Below are 22190 nucleotides of genomic sequence, written 5' to 3'. Positions count from 1 at the left end.
GGGTTCCCATAATTTTAGGAACATTGCTTTTTACACCGTTGACGTTTACTAAAGTAATCCACGCCTAGTTCAAATTAATTTCATTGCCACAAACACAGTAACTACTCAGGTTCTGGCGGGCACGTGGTCGGTGGCGCGCCTAAGTATCCTCGAGCGCGCATCAAGCTTGACAGCATAATGCGCGCCCCCGTGTTCCCCCGGATGCGTGTTTACTCAGTCTCCTCTCTCCACCCTTGAAATGAGAGAGGTACGGAGTGGAAGGGACATCGTTTTACAAGAAAACCTCCACGAACGGACATCCAAGATCAAGACCGGCCGACAGACGAGGGCGAAGCGCGAAGAGTCCAGGTGTAGCGCGTGGAAAAATTGATTCGACACCAAGGTCAATTATCTTTCTATTAAAAAAAACTTAAGACACGGAGAAATCACGAACCTCTGAGGATGGAGCAGGTATACGGGGCTGGCAAGGCTGGCGGCACCTTCGATCCAATTACGTTCTTTCAGCAGCCGCAGATTATTCTTCGAATATTGTCATGGGTGAGAGGAATTCTGCTAATTGCATAATTTAAGCGCGAGCCCGAGCGTCATGTGATGACGCGCGTTAACGGCGAGTAACGCTTTGCCGCCTAAATGCACAATCTCCCGCTAATCTGTGCGTTCGCAATATATTGTTTGGGTTTTTATTTATTTTCTAGTTAAAGAGACATGTACATGAAAATATTGAGATAAAATCCTATCTTTAAGTATTGCAGCGTGTGCATCACATTTGAATTGTAAATATGAGACTAGAGCTGATATAGACTACATTTCTGGAATACTTGATTCTGATTGGTCAGTCGTGATATTCAGCATACAAATATTGCTGTATAATGTCTGTTGTCCAGGTCAACACTGTCTAACTAGCTATAACAGACCACTCATCTTATGTTACCGAAATAGCATGTTCTGATAGTAATTCCAATTTAATGTAGCCTATCTATTCATTAAAAAAAAAGAAGCAACAACTCACACACCATTAATGGATCTTATATAAAGAATAAAGCATGCAGAGGTTTGGAAAGCAACCGCCAGGCTGTGACAGTAGCTTAAGAAGCTCAATATTCATAAAGGAACCTGGCAATGTCTACTGCCCTGTTACCTTTATGGGGGAGGTTTCTGTCTGTTAACTAGCTAAACAATGTTTAACACTTTGTTTCTTTGGTCATTTCCTCAATCTCGATTCAGTCAAGTGGCTCCTGGTTTTTTTTAAACATTTGGCCCTTGCATGAATGAGCATGCCTGCATTATTTGCTGATCAAATCGTTTCGTGGAGAGACACATGGTGAGGGGGTGGTGGGAGATTAGAAGAGGGTGGCTGATGTGGGGGGAAGGGTGGGCAGGTGTCTGAATCAGTGATTAAAGGGGGGCGGATGGGGGGGGAGGGGTGGGCAGGTGTCTGAATCGGTGATTAAGCCACAACTATGTAATAGGTGATCATTCAAGAATTGAAATGATTTATATATCACAATCGACACACAAGGATCTTGTAATATCATAAATGAGCACTGACTCAGGGTTCATTGCTCGTCTATAAAAGTTACATTCATTGCCAACAGAAATGAGCAAAATGCTAAAAGTCGTGGAAATGTTTATAAAACAATTCTCTGGTTATGCTCTATATGAAGGCTTAGAATGATTACATTTTTATACTATTATAGTATTTATCATTATGGCATAGATCATTTTGTCATGTCCTTTATTTGAGTTTTAGTTATTTTAATAATTAAACATATTTCAGTTTGCATTTTCAGTTAGTTGCCAAGGCAGCATTTCTCATTTTCATAAAGTTTAAGTTTTTATGTGATATTTATATTAAATTAATGAAGTTTAGAAAATTTAATTAGTAAAAAATAATTTTGCAGTAATCATGAACAACTGAAAAAGTCATGGAAATTCATTGGTTTTGGCTGTATTGGATAGCCAATATGACCCTTTCACAAAACCTTTCGTAAATCCTCGAAAGTTATTGTTTTTTTTTTGTTTTTGTTTTTTTTTGAGTGTCCTGAGTTCCACCACTTTGAGGCAGGATTTCCTCTTTGTCCATCCATTGGAGGATAGAGAGAGTGTTCGGGAAAACTGCATGCAGTTATTGTACTGTTGGACATCTTTTGGAATCCCATGATTTAAATCGAAACAATTATTGAGGTGACGATTCGGTTAAAAATTGATTCTTGGTTTTGATTCATGTAAGCTTCATTCTTAACGCTTATCCCGTTGCAAGCCTGCCCTGTGTGTTCTCTATAAACTGTCCGGGTGCTGCACAGTTCTCTGTTCCGACAAAATCTGTGCCTTCTCTGTTCCAACAAAATCGCGTTATTAACAAAAAAATTTAAATTAATGCTGTCAAATGATTAATTGCGATTAATCGCATCCAAAATTAAAGTTTTTGTTTGCATAATTTATGTGTGTACTGTGTATATTTATTAAATATATATAATTACAAATGCATACAGTATGTATTTTAAAAATATTTACATGTATTTATATTCATATAATTTATATTATATATAAATACATTTAATATGTAAACATAACATATTTTTCTTAAATGTATGCATGCAAGTGTGTGTATTTATATATACCTAATAAATATACACAGTACACACACATATATTATGTGAACAAAAACATTTATTTTGGATGCGACTAATCTTTTGACACCACTAGCTTAAATGTAAATATATATTTTTTAAATTTGTGAATCAATTCGAATCAGCAGAAGATAGAACTGTGATTAATAAGTGAACCAATTTTTCCACCACCCCTAAGTTCCTTTATATGCACAGAAATGCCAACCTTCACCTTTAAGAGGCAACCGACTGTTGATTTGCCCGCATGTGTGCAGTCTGCTGTGTGGAATCTTCAGGATGGACTGGAGGTGTATTCGTCTGATTCATACTCTGATTGGCTGAGTGAGTGCTGCTTCTGCGTTGGCATGACAACTATCTGGGACCTCAGGCTGGATACTAACAGGCTCACTATGAGGAAAATGAAAATGGATAAACAGTAAAAGGCATTAATGGGATTGCCTCTAGAATATTTCTGGATTTGAACCTTTCATGTATCCTCTCTTTGGCTCTTTCTATGAACTGCAACATTATTGTGAAGCAATCTCCTTAGTCATGTTTCAATTCTGGTATATACCATGATGGATAGTGTCTGATTCAGGCTTGGAGTCTTTCCTCATTTCTTGTTTGTAAATAGGGTCTCGCTTTAAAATTGATGATCTTTTGGATCTTTGACTTACGTAAGCAGTCTCTTTCCCACAGGAACCCCCACTGACACATATTTCACAGACAGAGTTTGATAACATGAGCGTTAAAAAACCTCTAAGCAAGAATCAGTAGTTCATTCATTTGTTTTCCCAAGCTGCCACACTGTATTCATCCAGCATCTAACTGCAGTCTGTTTCTCTGAAACACAGAATTGCCACATCATTTTCCAGCTCGTCTGTTGCAATTACTCTTATTTGTAAGAATATGAATTATGGTGAAAGGCCTGGCTGTTCTGTCCTTTACAATGAGCATGTGATGCTTTAAATATAGCAGGGTCATTTTACTGTAGTCCGTAATGGCACAGCTGAATACTGCTGCAGGGCGACGTACTCTCCATCTCTCTCCATATGTCCACCTTTTTTCCTGCACAGTCATTACGTCAAGAGGGAAAATATAGTTTGCAGAGCCTCTTTATCCCTCTAACAATATTATTATAGTTTGTGATTCATTTATTTCCTGGCAGGATTTTCCCTTGTCTGGTTGTGATATTCTGGCAATGGATCACTGTAAACTCCTGCATTGTGTCTCGTATCTAATCCACATTTATTATATCTTGCACTCTTATTAAGAAGCCTAATAGGTAAAATGGATATAAATAAATGTTCTAATGTAAAAAGAATACATTTTATAAAATAATACATTTAGAGTGATAATACAGAGAATCTTGAATCAGTTCATTAAAACGGACATCTCATATGTCCATTTTAATGAATTCACAGTATGTCAGAATATATATGTGACCCTGGACCGGAAAACCAGTCATAAGGGTCTTAGCGATGCATATTACTAATAAAATTTTAAGTTTTGATATATTTACGGTCAAAATATCTTCATGGAACATGATCTTTACTTAATATCCTAATGATTTTTGGCATAAAAGAAATATCGATAATTTTGACCCCTACAACTGTTCTACAAATATACCCGTGCTACTTATGACTGGTTTTGTGGTCCAGGGTCACATATGAGAATGTATATGTTGTAGTTTTTATCAGAGGTGCTATTAAAATATCTTTGACTTGAAGTATGCTATTTACCAATGTAGCAGAGCAGTTACAGTGCAGTTTAATTTAATTTTCCTGTTAAACCTATTGCTCTACATATGACTGATGTTTGTGAATATCCTAATCTTGTTTCTCCCATCATGGACGCATGATTTCTGAATGCTGTGAAGCAGTGGTCAGGTTGACTGTGTGGGGGAGCACTTCAGATGTATAGGTGGTCTTCATCTGTAGTCTTATGACTCAGTCTCTCTCTCCCTCTCTCGTGATCTCTCTTTCCCCGCATAGTGAACACAAGGTCAGGGAGATTAAAACCGAGGGATTGGAGGGGGAGGGGAGAGAGAGAGACAAAGCTCGGCAGGCATGTAACAGACTGAGAAAAATGACGAGGGGCACTATGTCTTTTTAGTGGTCAGGAAGACATCCTTTTAACAATAACTTACACCATCCAGACCATTAGTGATGTAGAATGGTTGCTCTTTTCCATGCAATTACAATAAATGGATGCAAAATTAAAACAAATGCACCATAAAAGAATCATAAAAATGGTCCATATGACCATTAAAGCCAAACATACCAAAATTGAAGTCTGTATTCACTCAATAATCAGATCAGCCTGAATTCATCAATGATTCATTCGGACTGAACCAAATGATTCCTTCAAAATATTGATTTGTTCATAACAGAATTCCCAGTTTTATAAATTGTTTTACAGTAATTGATGTTAGAGCATCACTGCTGAGCTGTAGATTCATTTTACTCTATAGTAGGTTTACTTTAACCTGTCATTGTCCTGCCCACTATCTAACATTACACAAGTGACCACTGTGCTTGGTGTAAAGAGCCCTGTTGAATAGCTGGACAGCTCTATTCCACTGTATTTCTCTTCCTTTCAAGGTGTTGATTGATTTATTGGTGGGTGAGCCATAGTTGCTGGCTCTAAAATGGTACAAGCACAAACCAGCCCCAGCTGATATGTCTAGATGATTGAAGAACCATAAATTACAATGAAGACCAATGAAAGCCAATAAAATATGACTCACTGACCTTGTGGGATGTGCTGAACTCTACAAAATATGACGTATATGTAATATTTAGGATAGGGTAGCACTTTATTAATCCACTATGGGAAGTAAATGCAGTACAATACAGAACAATAAACGTCAATACAAAATGGAGAATAAATGTTATTGTAATATTAATATCCAAGATGACACGCTGGTGAAAAGAGAAGAAATGTAAATGGGTGTATGAACTAATGTACAGTGGCGGCCAAAATTATTAGAACACTAGTATTTTCACCAACTAAAAATGGTTTTGGTCAGTTATTTCTATCTTTTGCTGTAGTGTGTCAGTAGGAAATATCAGTTTACATTTCCAAACATTCCTGCAAAGCTACAGTACTGTTAAAAGTTTTAGGCAATTGTGTAAAAATGCTGTAAAATGAGGATGCTGTCAACAATAATGTCATAAATAGGTTTTCTTTATCAGTTCACTTCTATTAACTAAATTAAATCAACATTTGGTGTGACCATCCTTTGCGTTTAAAGCAGCTTTTGCTCTAGGTGCACTTGCGCATAGTTTTTCAGCTAGCTTTGCAGGTAGGTTTCTTAAAGCATCTTGGAGACGTTGCCACAGTCTTCTGGATTGAGTCTGTCTCAGTTTGTTCTGTTCCCAGCAGGCACCGGACGTCTGTGTAACGTCAGGTTGACGTTGGACATGACGTCAGACAGACGTTGCATTTTGGTTGAAAATGAAAATCGGGTTGGCGTCCATATTTGACGTCTATTTGATGTTAACTTAACATTGGATTTTGTTTACACAACCTAAAAACAACAAAATATCAATGTCAGCTGACGTCGGTATTGGACATCAATTTAACATTGACATTAGACGTTGAATTTACATTTTGGTCACCTGACGTCGCAACCGAAATTTAACCAAATATCAACGTCTTATGACGTTTTGTGTCTGCTGGGTTTCTTCATGTCATTCCAGACAGGCTGGATGATGATCAGATCAGATCTCTGTGTGGAGCACTGGCTGTTGTCAGACTCCTTGTGCAAACAAAAATCTCACTGGATTATTACAATTAATGGCAAAATGAATGTTTGGAAATGTAAACTGATATTTATACTGACACTACAGCAAAAGATAGAAATAACTGACTTAAACCCATTTTTAGCTGGTGAAAATATTAGTGTTCTGATCATTTTGGCCACTTATATGTTAAATATAGAAAATGTGCAAGAATGGGTTTGTCAGTTTATGCTTTAATTTAAAGAGACTAGAGAAAACCTCATTGTCATATATAAACAACAGGAGACAACTAGGACAAGAAAAATATAAACAAGAAGACAACTGGGACAAGGAACTGTTTTGTACATTTTTTACCAAGAAACTAAAGTTTTACAAATTTCCACTGTTAAACATAAACATAAACAAAAAAGCGTTAAACATACATATCGCTCGTTTCAGACACATGTGCCTAAAACACTACAATCAGGTTGAAACGGAGCACGTAAAGCTCTGCTCCTGATGATCACAAGATCCAGATCCCACGTGCTGCCTGCTACAATGCTTGCTTTCATGCACTCATGGCCATGGGGCCTTGTGATCCAGACAAGGCAGGCAAAACACTTGACCACATACTTGAAATCACAGACTCAAGAGAGAAATATGTATTACAAAAAACTTGCTTGCCTTTGGCAACACTTTTTTTTATGGACAATCAGTAAGCAATGATACTGCTTTATGATCTCTTAACCTTACAATCATGTTTGCATTTACAGTGTTATTTGCTTTCATTTAAATGATTGGGTGGGCAAAATAAAAAACGAAAAGAAAAAGAAATGAAGATATGTTGAAGTCAGATGTTGATTAATTGTTCTTCTTTGGTGAATCAGACTACATTGGCCACGCTGTATGTTTTTGATTCACTAAAAAAGAACTGGGCTCATAAGAATCGTTTGTTCATGAATCGGCCTACACTGGTCGTGATGTATATGTTTTTGAATCACTGTAAAGAAGCGGTTCATAAGAGTCATTTATTTGTGAGTCAGACTACACTGGTCATATTTTTGATTCACTAAAAAGAATTGGTTTAAAAGAGTCAGTTGTTCATGAATTGGACTACATTGGGTGTACTTTTATGATTTTGATGAACTATAAAGACCAGCTCATAGTGTCATTAGTTCGTGAATCAGACTGTATCGTTTGCATAATGTTCTTTTTGAGTTCATCCTGCAAAAACAACTCAATAGAAAGACATTTCTTGCCATTAGTTTGAGGTACATAGTTCTTTAATTGCATGACAGTCAATACAGGCCTACGTTCACAATTCAGTTAGTTTTAGCTGCATCTAAAATGCAGTGCAGGAAACACTGTTAAGTGCTGAGGATTTGGAAGTAAATCCCATGGAATGGATTTAAATGTGATAAACAGAGATCAAAGTCCTATATTATACTATAGGGCTTGCTTTTACCTTAATTTATCCGTAAGTCGGCCGTGATGATATCTTGTTTATATGTGCTTAATAAGATTAAGATAAAGGTTTGAATGAGCCATTGAACCTGTCTTAGAGATTCCGTTTATTTAATTTGATGCCAAACCCCTTAACATTAGTTTTAAAATAAAGCTGATTCCCTGGATTAAATCATGGGTTTGTAGCTGATAATTAGGGAATAACTATGGGACAGTTTGCTGGTAGCCAAGAGCATTTTAACTTAATTGCATGAGTGGAGTAATGAAGTGTCTCTTTCTCACTCTCACACATTCAGACAAATTGTACAGATGCACAGGCCAGCTGTTAAAACCCTGGCCTTTGCCAAAAATTGCCTCCATCCTCTTGAAGATTGTCTATTCCTCTGGAGCCAAAAAGAGAACATGGGTTCATCTGAATCCAAAAAGGCACTTATTATTATGGAAGTGTCAAATCTACCCTAGCTTCCCTGTAGAAAACAAACCCAGTAACAACAAGCAAGAAAGTGAGATTAAAAACAGACACATGTTTAATGCCTTCTGTGGTGATAGATGACATCTGCACACAATATTTTTAGCAAGAACTTGCAGTTCAAAGAAACAATTTAATTTGGTGGCAGAAAATGCTTGTTTGTTTACTTGGAGAGCTTAAATCAGCACTACAGTGGACATAAATAATATTTTATCAACGTTAATTGGCTCTGTAGTGCTTTTGACTCGATGCTTAATGTTTTTTTAACCCTGGACTAAAGATGTGTTCACATTTACAGTTGTTCAGCAAATTTTTGCAGACAAAATCCAGACATTGCAAAGCTAAAGTTAAACAGTGTAAAAAAAAATGTGGCCCAAAAGTTTTTTTGAATTAAATTATGATTAAATTACTGATACTTCAGTATTTCAACTTAGAAAACAAGGCTTAAAAAAAAAAAGTTCCAGACAAAATCCAGACATTGCAAAGCTAAAGTTAAACAGTGTAAAAAAAAATGTGGCCCAAAGTTTTTTTGAATTAAATTATGATTAAATTACTGATACTTCAGTATTTCAACTTAGAAAACAAGGCTTAAAAAAAAAGTTATCTTTGTAGATATCTAGTTGACTGGCTTTTAAGTGCCTCAGACAAAACACTGGCTGTCTTTCAAAGATTTGATGCTACTAAACTGAACCTTTTCCAAATCCAGTGATTATAGTTCTTCCTCAAAAGCACTTGTATTAACCTGGTACCTTGCATTTCACCTCTTCTCCACCTCGTACTAATCTAGCTTACACATGGTATTGTATACTATGAATACTGTTGGCTCTTATTATGATGAATTGTTTGATATGTTTATCATTTCTAAGTTGCTTTGGATAAAAGTGTCTTGTAAAAGCATGTGTGTTAATAAATGTACAGGGAGAAACCCCAAAACCTGACTACCTAAGACTAAATGAAATGAAGTGTGATAAGTCCATATCACCTTCACACAAATTCTTCTTCCTTCATGTTCTTCTTCTTTTTATTCTCCTCCTCAGATCTTTTCCATTGTGATCTTTGGATGCATTGCTAACGAGGGCTATGTGAACCGTCCAGACGAGGTGGAGGAGTATTGCATCTTTAACCGCAACCAGAATGCCTGTAACTATGCCGTGGGTATGGGATCCCTGGCCTTCCTCTGCTGTGCCGCTTTTATGGCACTGGACGTCTACTTTCCTCAGATAAGCAGCGTTAAAGACCGCAAGAAGGCTGTGTTAGCTGATATTGGTGTTTCAGGTAAACTGCTGATATTACATGTCAGTATTTTTCTGTCACTAATTAACTGCAAGCCTCCAGCCACACTCTTTTGACACTCTTTTCACCATACTAAAAGTGTCTCTAGGAAGGTAATGTTTCCCATATACACTTGATTTTAAGGTGTTCTTGACTCAAAACGAACAGCTTAGACAGTGTTTCAGTACTGCCCCGCCCCTTGCTCCGTCTTTCAACAAAAGCTTTATGGGCGAATCCGGCAGGCACTGTACTCATGTTGTGGACGCTGTCCTCAGTAAAATGCGCAGCCCACAATAGCAAATTGGGGTTATAATGCTCAGGGACAGAGTTAAAAAATAAATTGCAACCACTGTTTCCTGACATCATCCGCTTTCACGGAGGTGAAAAAAACAGCGTTTCAGGCGGTCGCGTCGCGCACTGACTAAAATTTAAAAAGTGAAAAAGCATAATAGGACCCCTTTAAGCTACACTGCCCTCTATTGGTAAAATGTAACTTCAGCTAGACTTACTCCAGTGCTATGCTGAATTTGTGGTGCAATAGCACCATCTAGGCCCTGTAAATATGAATTGACCGTTTTATCAGATCACAAATATGCAAATATCACTCTATTTTCAGTTTATTTGTTTTCAACCAAAGGCATTTATTGTAATGATTTATTGATATGAAATCTGCACCTTCCCATTTTTCTCCCAGCCTTCTGGTCTTTCGTGTGGTTTGTGGGATTCTGTTTCCTGGCCAATCAGTGGCAGGTGGCTAAACCAGAAGATAACCCCCTCAAAGAGGGTGGAGACGCAGCCAGAGCAGCCATCACCTTCGCCTTCTTCTCCATATTTACTTGGGTCTGTACTGACTTAATTATATCTTATTCTTCTGTAATTTTTCATTTAAAGTTAATGTTTCCTACAAACTCTAATTGATCTGAATCATATTTAATTTGCGAGATTCAATGTCTACATTTTCTTCTCGGTCAGAATTTTCATTTTATTATATAGATGATGGCTGGGCCCCTTCCTCTTCCCAAGGCCTTTTATTAGACCAGATTACATTGGTGATGAACCAGTAATATTTGTATCACTTTTTATAGTTTTTATTAATATTTTTAATTAGCTTCTTTATATTTTCAATTTTCATTTAATTCTAGTTTGACTTCCAATAATTTTATGTGCTTTAGTCATTTTAATTTTTTTTAAACATATTGTACTTCTATATCACGTTAATAATTTTTTTTATTTCAGTTTTAATTTTAGTCATTTTAGTACTTAAACTTTTTTTAGTTAGTTGCCGAGGTAATATTTCAAATTTTCTTTGAAGTTTTTTCATCTAATAATTGCATTTTGAATGACCTGTGAACATCAACCACTGTGCATGACCTGTGCTTCTGATCCACATGGCTTCATTCACTAATCTTCTTTCTGTACTTTGCTCTCTAGCTTCTTTTCCAGAGAATTCACTTATTTACCCCAGTAATCTTTGCTTCGCTGTTTGCAGATTTCTTTCTAATTTCTAATTCCTTAAAGCATTTCTCTTACAGAAACCACCCAGCTGCATCGATAAGATGAACCCAGTGTTGTTGAAATGTCTTTCCCATCGTTCTTTCTGTTGATCGTTGGCTCTGGCTGATCTGTTTTTCTTTAGGGTGTTCTTACATTCTTGGCCCTGGAGCGCCTAAAGAAAGTCTCATTTGAAGAGGAATACAACAAACTGTTCACCCCTCATATGCCACATCCATTTGTCTAACATTTACCTTACACATACTTGTTTACTATGCCATAGACATCAACTACAGAAGCACCCCTCAAAAAATCTAACAGTCATGGAGACCAATGAAGATGTGATGTTTTTTTATATGATATGTGGTTTGTTTTTTGTTACAGTGCCATATAAAGCCCGGAACTTCCTTGTACGAACTGGGAAGAGTTTTAAATAACATGATACATATCTGCCTGGAATTATGAAATTATTACAATAGGATCTACAGTGAGATGATCTAATTTTCACCTTTAGGTCTATTCCAGCATTTATCATACAAGTAAAGACTAAGGTTAAAGGTACAGTACTTTTCAAAGGTTTGGGGTCAGTAAGATTTTTTGAAAGAAATTAATACTTTTATTCAGCAAGGATGCATTGAATTAACCAAACATGGAATTAAATTCAATTCAATTCAAGTTTATTTGTAAATTACGATTTACGTTTACAAATCATTGCAAAGCAACTTTACAGAAAATTTAGTTTCTACAATATTTAGTAGTAGCTTATCAGTGGTGGCTGTCAGTTAATGTACATATGGCAGAAATGTACGGAAAAATAAATTAAAGACGTAATCAAACAGACTATGAACACTCTTAACAGCAATTATTATATGATGCAATCAAACTGATAGCAAAATGTGGTAGTTCTGTATGTTGTTTCAGGGTTGGCATAATCTGAGGTCCTCTGAGGGGTTGGCATCATCTCTTCTCAGGTGTTCTGGATCCAGACTGAAGCTTGTGTAAATCCTAGTTACCACGGGATGTCAATGACTTCCTTCAAAAACATTAACAAATCTTACCAACCCCAAACTTTTTTTAATTGCAGTTACACTTTTAATTGAATAGGGGGCACCAGTTGCACATTAAAATGTTCAGCTGAGCTCTTTACAGAATTGTTTTGTAACATTATGCAAGATTGTCTACTCTTCAGGATTTGTGGCCTGATACTTTGAGGACATTACATGCTCATTCACCTCTGTTGTTATTATGGCATTTCATGAACTTATTTGAATACAGTTTGTTTACAGTTGAGCTGCTGTTATTGCTTAAAATCTTTAATGTATATTTATCCTATGTGATTGATCTTATAATGTATACTGGCAGATTTGTTTGATTAAATTGTCTTAAGTTTGTCTCAAGTTCTGGTTTTTGTTTTGTTTTGGATTTAGGTTTTCTAAGTGTATGTTTAAAGAGTTTGGTTTAAAAGGTTATAGCTAAATGTATTCGCGACTCAGTTTAGCTTAAAGCTGACTAACCATCTAAATCTTGTGTTTTAATCAAACTAATGCTTTTCTCTTTTTCTCTCTCTCTCGCTCTCTCTCTCTCTCTCTCTGGTCCATCCTGTCATTCTTGTTAATTCCTTTCATTTAATTCTTACCTGTTTCCCTAACTAATACCATTTCATTCACTATTCACCATCAAAACTGAAAATTCCTCCTCTCCTGTTGCCATAATCCTATAATTCTTATTGAAATTCCCCCTGATCCCACCCTCTAAACCTCTCCTCCTGGCATCTTCATTTTCCTAAAGGCTGGTCAAGCTTTTTTCGCATTCCAGAGGTACAAGTTAGGTGCGAGCTCGTCTCTCTTCTCTCAGGACTATACTGATCCCAGCCAGGATCCCGCAGGAGTGCCTGCTGCAGGCACGGAGTACGCTGGATACAGCGCTGACATGGAGGCTAATTATGACGGCTCTGGTGGATACCAGAACCAAGAATACTAAGGTCGAGTATAAGGCTGTACACAACAGACTTAACAAGCTAGGCTGACTGGGTTGCATGGGGAAAACAAATATTTGGGGTGAAAAGGACAAACAGGAACTTATTTTGGGGTAGAATATAGGGACCAAAGCAGGCTGACAGGAATTCAGGGGTTTGTTTTGTGCTAAAAGAACCCCTTGTGGAATTAACGTTTGGTGACAGTACATGATCAATGAGCGTTTCATTACGTCTATATTAAAATATGATATTTTGCAGTTTAGAGACTGTGGCAGAGGATCTCTAGAAAGTGTGTGTTTTTTGTTTTTTTTGCCTTGGGTTTTGGGCTTATGGGTTTGATAAGATTGATTGATCTACAGATGTGTGTCCATCCTGGTTTAGTACACTTTATCCAGATTTGTGAAAAGAAATCTAAACTAAACTAATGGAACTTTGTCTCTAAAACAGTCATAGGAACTAACTAGCTTAATATTGGCCATACAGTAATAGTGAGAAAACCTGACCAAACTAAATATTTCTAAAGACCACAGTGTCTTTTTGTTGGTAAAGTGTAGGCGCTTCAATTGAATATATCGTTAACCCTTAACCTGTCACTAGAACAGATACTGCATTGATAGCTCTCTTCTGCCATTTTGTCAATATCCAACGATCTTAAAAGATAATTTTTAACAATATCATGTTCGGGATTACATCAGTCTCTGCATTGTACCAAGAGAGAAACTGAATGGTATAGACTATAATGTAATACAGAGAGTGAAAAATATTGAGAAACAATTAAGGTACATTTTTTAGAGCTGCTGAACTGCACGTTTTTTTTTAAGTTGTGCGGCTATGATTGCATTATTTAAGGTATGTTTCTTTACAGAAAGGCGACATTTTATATGCACAGTGGTCCCAAACAGTATTTGGACTCTTAAGCAACATTTAAATAGCATATATGTCTGTCATTGCACAAAATATCAAACCAGTGTCATTTATTTTAAAGAAAGACATCACAAGCACACTTTTCAAGCAAAGCATTTCACACAAAGTAATTTGTTGGTTTATAAATTCTAAAACTATGGACCTATTGTAGCTAAGTCATCGCCAAATAAACAACATTTCGCGGGCAAAAGGCTCCAATGTCTATTGGCGATAGTTTAGCAATATACGAAGCAAATTTTCTGTTCGTGAACGGACAAATTCTCGTGACGAACTCGATGCGAAATCTAGGGGGGGGATATTTCGCCCTTGAGCCAAACTCCTGATCTCGCGGACCACACCTTTAATATGATGAACACCTGGGTGAAATTGGGCTACGTAAACTACAACCACCTCGGAGTCAGTTCATGCATTTTAAAGTGTGACTTAAGAGTCCACGTATGATTTAGGGCCGCTGTGCATGTCATTTTCATCATGGTAAACGTTTACATTTGTATCTAGACTAGACATAATGACCTTTGACGTTGTTATTAATAGGCTATCTTTTAATCACAGATGTAAACAATGTGGTGCAGTTTAGATGCTGAAAATACGTCAGTATTGTACGTTTTAGTGCCTGTAAAAACGTAAGTGAATGTACGTTTTATAGTACCACATTTTACGTAAAATACATACAAATTATCATGAGATCACGTTGGATGAACACCTGGGTGAAATTGGGCTACGTAAACTACAACCACCTCGGAGTCAGTTCATGCATTTTAAAGTGTGACTTAAGAGTCCACGTATGATTTAGGGCCGCTGTGCATGTCATTTTCATCATGGTAAACGTTTTTGTATCTAGACTAGACATAATGACCTTTGACGTTGTTATTAATAGGCTATCTTTTAATCACAAATGTAAACAATGTGGTGCAACACAAATGTGACTTAAGAGTCCACGTATGATTTAGGGCCGCTGTGCATGTCATTTTCATCATGGTAAACGTTTACATTTGTATCTAGACTAGACATAATGACCTTTGACGTTGTTATTAATAGGCTATCTTTTAATCACAGATGTAAACAATGTGGTGCAACACAACAATTCACTAGACTTTGAAACCGGTTTTTGAAAGGGGAAATGGCCAGGCTAACATTCGGCTGCATACTAATGCTTTATGCTTCGATCTAATGTGAACAAAAATGAGGCAGAGCCCCTGAGCATGAAAAATTAGCACATTGTCTAAATATGACAAATTAGTGCTAATGACTACAGAAGACAAACCCAGCCAATACCTCACGATTATGCTAGGAAGAACAGACTAATAGACTTCATTTCAATGCTAATGTGTCAAGTCTTTAGGGCAAATGGTCATGTCATTATAATGGTCTGTCACTTGTGGAAATATTTTTCATAATTATGTATGCTAATTAGTTCCTTTGTAGCACCCCTAGTATTGTCCTCTTGCAATCTTTTTTTGTCATTTACATTTTTTTGTTTGTTTGTTTTTTATCATAGTTACTGTAAAATCTCTTGCACTAGAGCAGCAGCGTTGTGCATTACAGATAAATTATTTTTTATTTTAAATTAAGTTTAAAATTAAAATAAAAAATTGTTCATAATTATGTACCTGAATATATAAAACCAGCATATTTTTTATTTAATGACAAAGATGTAATATAATCAAGTACACAAAATATCTTTATAAATTTATTACCAAAATAACTGTCAAAAATAATAATAATATTAATTGTGTATTTTGCATTTAAAGGTGTTGTAGAATAACATTTATCCTTTCTCTGTTTAGGAAGTGACATTGTTTTCTGAATCAAGAAACTTTTTTCTCTTATTTTATTTCTTGTTGAAACTCCTAAAAAAGGAAAGCTAAAATACAATCAATATATTATATAGGTATTGTATCAGATGTGTTCTTATATAATGTATATGTGCAGTTATGGAGCTGGGATAAGAAAATATTGTAAATTCTTTTGATGTGGTGACTGTCCATTAACTAAATCACTAGGTTAAAATGGCTCAGTGTATTTTGTCCTGTCTTTGTATGTTGCTTGTCTGGTAAGACGTCTGATATAGCTGAAAATAAAAGAAATTGACTGATGGACATAGCTGCTTATTCTGGTTTCTGTTCATAACTGGGTTTGTAAAAAAATATATATATTTTGAATTTGTTTATGTATATTTGTCTATTAATAGTATACATTATAATATTTTTTTTATTAATACACAAACTATATGATTTTTTAGGATGTTCATGAACAAATACAAAGAAAAAAAAACAATAAGTGTAATACTGCTTTAAATTGTTGTTTTTCCCAAAAAAATAAATAAAAAATCTGAATGTTTAATTTAATTGCAATTTTGTTTTTGTTTTTCTGAGCAAAAAATAAATATCATACATTTTCCCCTGATTTACAGAAGAGACCCACTAAAATGTAATTCAGTGTAACAATCTTGTCAGGCATATTTACAACAAAAATCAATTTATGACATATTAAAAAACTAATTACTTTCACCCTTAAATATTAATTAGTTGTAATTTTACATTTTGAAAATTATTTGCCACTATCCTAGGTTTTACCCATTTGTCAGTAAGAACTTTTTACTCATTTAAAACACAATCAAATTTAATATGCTCCCTTATTCTTTTATATATTTTAATATGTACACGTCAGAATAAGCATGTTGTTTGAATTTTTACATAAATATTGTGTTACACTGAATGACAATGTAACATTATTTCAACCAAATTTTGACATTTTATTCTCCAAAAAGTTATTTGAAACCTTAAAAGTATAGGCACTTTACTTATATTTAATGTGCTTTCTATGGACATAAAATCACTTTTGTACATTTCTTTTGATGCGGACATCTTAATGTCTTTGACCCATACACAAATTATGCAATTTATTAATTAAAATTTTGATTCTGTGAATGTTTTTATAAGGTAGTATGTAGTGTGTCTGAAAAGTATTTACACTACTTTTCAGGGACACCATATGCAGCATGGACATTTTGGTTTACCTATAGGCCTATACAACCTTATAAAAATGTCTAATTACTACTGTATACTACCATATAAAAATTCTAATTTCTTATTTATTTATTTATTGAACCATACATATAAAGGTAAATGTTACTTTGCTCATTTGTAATGCAATGAAATTCATTTATATATAAGTTTTGCTTAAGCATCCAAATGCTTTTTGTGGATAGTGTATGAACATGCATGACAGGAAACAAATTTAGTGCGCATGTCATAATCTACAGAACCAGCTTCATTACTGGAGTGATGTGACATTTCCTGGTTCTCATGCTTGTGTAACTCTACATGGTGCTACATTTCCATACTATAGTGTGCCGAGTGGCCACATTGCAGGAGAGGGACGGCACAAGGGTGAGATCAGTTCCTGTAATCGCCCAGTGTGTCACTGAGAGAGCAGTCAATGACAGACAGGGGACAGAATGTATGTGTAACATGAGAATATGACTGTCCACAACCTCTGTCCACACAGCACTATATTCATCTGATGAGTGAGAACAGCACCAGCGCTCACTTGGTCTGTCACTGAACACATGCTATGACTAATGCTTTTCCATATTGACTATATTTTATAGTGGTTGTTTGAGAAGAGAAAAAAAAGTTACGTATTGAAACGTTTTAAGTTATTGATCATTTGGTAGTTTCCTACAACTTTGCAACAACATATGTTTAATCTGCATACAGAAATAAATAAATACAGCAGCATATAGTAGAGTTTTTTTTTTTCTTTTATGTGATATTTAAACAATGTTTTTTTTAAGGGATTATATTTGCAAAAGAAGATTAGTACAGAACAATTGCTGTCACATGTTTATAATCTCCTGTCTGGTTACAGATCCGAACACTGTTTACTTTCCATTGAAAGCCTTTTGATGTCTGTTAATAGGCCCATGGAGGAACAAATGTCATGCTGATACAGTGTGATCAAGCATTTCAGCATCAGCAACAGAATCCATTCAGATAATAACTAAAGAAACATGTAGATAGATGGATAGATAGATAGATATGTTTGGAATGTGTCATGGAAATTTGAGTTGCTGGGGATTTCTTAGGTCTTATATGCGTGTTCCAGTGCTGTGCTACAGTGTGTCTGTGAATGTTTTGATATGTGGGTGTGTGAGTGTCAGGTGTCATTGTAGACAAAGTACGGAGTGATTCCATCAGACAGAAATAGCAGCAGAGCTCTATAAAAGTCTGACACACGCTCCGGCAGACAGACGACCAGACAGAGCAGGAGACAGACAGACGAGTCCTCCCTCAAATTCAAGAAAAAGAAAAGAGAAAAAAATCAAAGAAAATTACAAATCTTTAAAACAGTATTGTAAAAGAGTTAAGATCTTTGACTGACATTTAAGTTTTTAAGCCGCTCACAAACAGAAGTTGAAGATGCAGATGTGCACAGTCCTGGAGAAGAAAGGTGGATGTGTGGTTGGAGCCGAGCTCAGCTGCAGTGTGAGGGAGGAAAATCCAAATATGAAAGAGAGTTACACCGCTAACTGGCGCAGCATCAATATGAAGACTCAACCTGAGGATCGGTGAGTGCATAGACATTCACATACAGTATATACAACTAGATGGAAGCTATTTATTTATTTAGAATTTACTGAATGTCAAGGATCTCTGTTAAAGCATTCTAAATCTTTTAAAACAGATTTAATTATGATTTCTTTTTTTATAAAAAATAATATTAAAAAACATCGCTTAATTAATATTTTTTGTCAGGATTTTAAATAGTCAATTTACCTGAGCAGCAAAATTGCAAAAAAAAATAAATAAGACTTATTTTCAGATAACATATTGAATTACACTGGGAAATATTTTTTTCTTGTTTAAAACATAAACTTCACAAGTTTAGGTTTTAAACATTTGCCAGTGACATATATTCTCTAAAAACAAATCTTAATATCTTTGTATCTTATGCAGTTCAGTTTATCTGGATTTAAGCATCTGTAGATATTTTTAATGAAAAAATACTTTATTATAATTAATATTTATTATTATAATAGAATTAAGGTTTTGCATTGCAGCTTGCATAAAATAAGGTTAAACACACAATTAATGTTAAAACTTTCATTCATAATTCTCCATTTTTCTCCCTCTCCAGCCAATCGATGCTGATGTCAGACGACTCTCGCCGGGAGTCCCTGTCCCGTTACTGGCAGGCACGTCCTCTCAATCAGGCCTGCCCATCGGGTGTTGTCAGAGTGGGCACTGTGGACACAGGTGTAAGGGAGCACCAGCTCTTACCCAACAGGAACAGCCTGCCCCTGCCCATCTTTAAGCCTGCTGAACTGGGTGTCCGCCTGGGCCGTGGAGCCCCACACACCCTGCAAGATCTGCCTCCCGCCAGGGTTCCCGACGGAGCCTGTCCAGACAAGAGACCAGTGGAACAGATCACCAGGGACCTGCCGCCCGTCAAGCCCATGCGAATGGAGTTTGCCAAAGCACCCAGAGCCCTGGGCCGATCCATGTCTCAGGAGGCCCAGAGGGGCTGAAAAGCAGAAAGACAAATATGAGTCAAAGACTGTATGGACGTTATTAAATAATGATACAAAAGGCAGGATGAGACAGAGGGGGTAAGCAAGTAGAAACTGGTTTTTAGGGATAGTCAAACAGCATGTGCAGTGAGTGAAACTTCAAATGATGAAATGATGTTCATGATGGCAAAAAGAAAGCTGATGATCCTGATAATGAACTTGATGACAAGAATAATGCTTTGTATAGTGAATTTGAGTTGTAAATAGTAATTGCTTGTTTTGTATTGATTATGTTAAAAAAACAGCGCTTTTTGTCCGGTTGCCATTAACTGAATGTGCACAGGTTCAATTTTGAGCTCATGTGGATGTTTTTAACATGCTGTCAAGGTTAGTTATGCAACAACAACAAAACATGTAAAAGAGAAAAACTTTTATTTTTGTTAAAACTTGATTATTTAACAAATAAGAAGCACTATTCATTGACAGTTGGTATTTGTTGTTGAATTCATTGATAGTTGATATTTGCTATTTACCTTAATCACTTCAATAAAGGTTTATTAGTATAAAATCAATTTTGTTTTTGCTTTTATATTACTATTAATGAGAAGAAAGAAAGAAAGACTCTGTGAGAAACAGGTGCTATTTTTCCTGAAATAGAATAGAATGGCATTGTTAATCAGGAAAGGAGATCATTCCTTCCACAGCTACCATCAATTTATTAGCATGACACTACTTTCTTCTTTAAAGGTTCACTACGGAGCTTCTGTTGCCATCTGTGGCCGAAACATAAAACTGCATGTTACTTGTGGAGATGGCCTGATCATTTTTCGCAAACGAGTTCTTCTGATTGCCTATACAACGCTAAAACAAATAGGCTACTATAACCTGTAACCTTAATCATATCTTAATGGATAGGCTACTGTTTGTCATGATCGGATCCATCCATGAATATTTTTGGAAATCTGAACTGATTCCATTAAGTATTAATTTGACCAATGAAATCGGCTACGGGGTTTGCGCTTAACGCACCCACAACCCCGCTGTTTGGCGCAGATGAATCTGATGGTTTGAGGTATTTAGGCCTACACGAACACCATATGAAATCCAATTTGACCAAGACCCACTAGTAACGAGAAAGTCACTCAAAGACAAATATCCGAAAAATATGTCGTCTGAACAAGGAAACAGAAAGGTTCTTAATATGTTAAAGGTTCTTTATGGAACCATTTAGACAAAAAGGTTCTTCTATGGCATCGTGAAGCACCTTTATTTTTAAGAGTGTAATATGTCGTCATAGTAGGCTATCCAGATCTGACCCTCAAAGTATAAATCAGCCTTCTAGAGAGCTTTTCACTGGACAAACTTTATAAATGCCCCTGATTACAAGAATATTTTTGTCCATTTATATTACATTGTTTTACACGTAGATCATTAAAAGCATACAAACAAGGACTGTGCATATGTTCTGTAATATGATTATCAGTTCTGGAATAGGAAATGAAAAGAGGGGAGGAATGGAATGTGAAGAGGCAGTCGGGCAATGGTCAGAACAGACAGTGCTTTGGCATCTGTGCAACTCTCATTAGTCTGTTCTTTATAGCAACGCTTAAAAGACTTCAGCTCAGTTTATGGGTGTTCCAGCATTCTCAGTCTGGTTGTTTTTTGTTTTTTACAGTAGTATATTATAAGGGAAAATGACCTAGTCTGCACTCATTTTACTATATTTTTATTGCAACAAATCCTGGCCATTTTTACAGTGTGTTAATTAAAAGGTATTTTTTTTGCTTGAGAAAGAACAGAGTAATTGAATTCTGAAATAAATAATATAGGAGCTGAGATTTTTGATGGATGACAAACAAGTCTAGTCTATAAGAAATCACATCAGAAGCGTTCGTCAGTAGAACAGAGTGCTTCAGAAAGGACAGAAGGGTGAAGCTGTGCTGTGACTCTGGTACATGCTGTCGGCTTCGGCGTTCTGTGACCTTGTGCCAAAAATGTCATCGTCAGGAGGACACACTGTCTTGTATGCTATCTCTCACTTTATTTCTCTTACTGATCTCGCACTAATTAAAAGATATCCTTTTATTCTAGTCGTAATCATGGTAATTTTTCTCAGTATGTGCTGGTGTCACACTGACGGCTATTAGATATTTATAGCTAAATAAACAGAGCCAAAGGACGAGACTCTAACAGGACGAGAGGGAGGAGAGCTTCTGCACCCCTCCACTGATCCTTTAATCCTGCTTGTTCTCGTTCTTTCTGCTGTTGGTTTTTTCAGCTGCTGCAAATGTCGCCACACTCAATCAGCTTTGGAAACTCAGCTTTGGAGTTTATTTCTGATTGTTGGACATCCCATGTTACATAATTAATGATTGTATTGTATGATATTGTAGAAATTGTTAGTATTTCAGATGTATTTTTTTTAGATAAAAAGTAATTATAAGAAATTAAAATTCTAATTAGATGTGCAATGTAAAGTGCAAAGACTTTTTTGATGCATGCCAGAAGAAAAAAAGAAGAAGCTGGGGCCTCATAGTCCATCCATGAACACCTTTTAAGCTGTGTTATAAATGAAATTATTCAAATTGGTTGTAGTTTGGCTAGCTATATAAGTCTGTACATTATGATTATAGGAGTGATTGGAACATGACTGTTCATCTTGTTTAAACACCAGCAGCTTGAAGAGCATGTGTGTCCGTGCAGTTTTGGTGGGGTGGGTTGTCAGCTGATTTTATTTGGACCCCCG

At 36.0% G+C, this 22190-nt stretch overlaps 2 protein-coding genes across 3 annotated transcripts; both read left to right on the top strand.

Moving 5' to 3' along the window:
* Positions 1 to 146: 146 nt before the first annotated feature.
* On the top strand, positions 147 to 14159 carry LOC107725053 (synaptogyrin-1-like). 2 transcript variants are annotated; one of them, XM_016534195.1, is made up of 4 exons: positions 147 to 537; positions 9305 to 9542; positions 10234 to 10379; positions 11176 to 11650. In XM_016534195.1, the coding sequence occupies exons 1-4, from the start codon at positions 442 to 444 to the stop codon at positions 11275 to 11277; spliced, it is 582 nt and encodes a 193-aa protein (XP_016389681.1). In that variant the 5' UTR covers positions 147 to 441; the 3' UTR covers positions 11278 to 11650. The 2 variants fall into 2 exon arrangements, with proteins under 2 accessions (XP_016389681.1, XP_016389679.1); XM_016534193.1 differs by lacking the exon at positions 11176 to 11650 and adding an exon at positions 12819 to 14159 and having other exon boundaries at positions 148 to 537.
* A 4011-nt stretch (positions 14160 to 18170) lies between these two features.
* tcap (titin-cap (telethonin)) lies at positions 18171 to 19857 on the top strand. The gene is made up of 2 exons (XM_016534196.1): positions 18171 to 18502; positions 19072 to 19857. Exons 1-2 carry the CDS (start codon positions 18354 to 18356, stop codon positions 19460 to 19462), a joined length of 540 nt encoding a protein of 179 aa, XP_016389682.1. The 5' UTR covers positions 18171 to 18353; the 3' UTR covers positions 19463 to 19857.
* The last annotated feature ends 2333 nt before the right edge of the window (positions 19858 to 22190 follow it).

The sequence above is a fragment of the Sinocyclocheilus rhinocerous genome, unplaced genomic scaffold (genome assembly GCF_001515625.1).
Source record: "Sinocyclocheilus rhinocerous isolate Xijiao unplaced genomic scaffold, SAMN03320098_v1.1 scaffold1147, whole genome shotgun sequence".
In the NCBI taxonomy this organism is placed as follows: Eukaryota; Metazoa; Chordata; class Actinopteri; order Cypriniformes; family Cyprinidae; genus Sinocyclocheilus; species Sinocyclocheilus rhinocerous.
Note: the sequence above shows the minus strand (reverse complement) of the source record. Positions and strands in the feature narration are given on the sequence as shown.

Bases quoted from the DNA above. Each gene is read 5' to 3' on its own strand.
- LOC107725053 (XM_016534193.1), top strand. From the start codon at position 442: ATGGAGCAGGTATACGGGGCTGGCAAGGCTGGCGGCACCTTCGATCCA. The intron at 9,543-10,233 runs GTAAACTGCTGA...TTTTTCTCCCAG, and splicing joins AGCTGATATTGGTGTTTCAG to CCTTCTGGTCTTTCGTGTGG. The intron at 10,380-12,818 runs GTCTGTACTGAC...ATTTTCCTAAAG, and splicing joins TCTTCTCCATATTTACTTGG to GCTGGTCAAGCTTTTTTCGC.
- tcap (XM_016534196.1), top strand. From the start codon at position 18,354: ATGCAGATGTGCACAGTCCTGGAGAAGAAAGGTGGATGTGTGGTTGGA. The intron at 18,503-19,071 runs GTGAGTGCATAG...CTCCCTCTCCAG, and splicing joins AAGACTCAACCTGAGGATCG to CCAATCGATGCTGATGTCAG.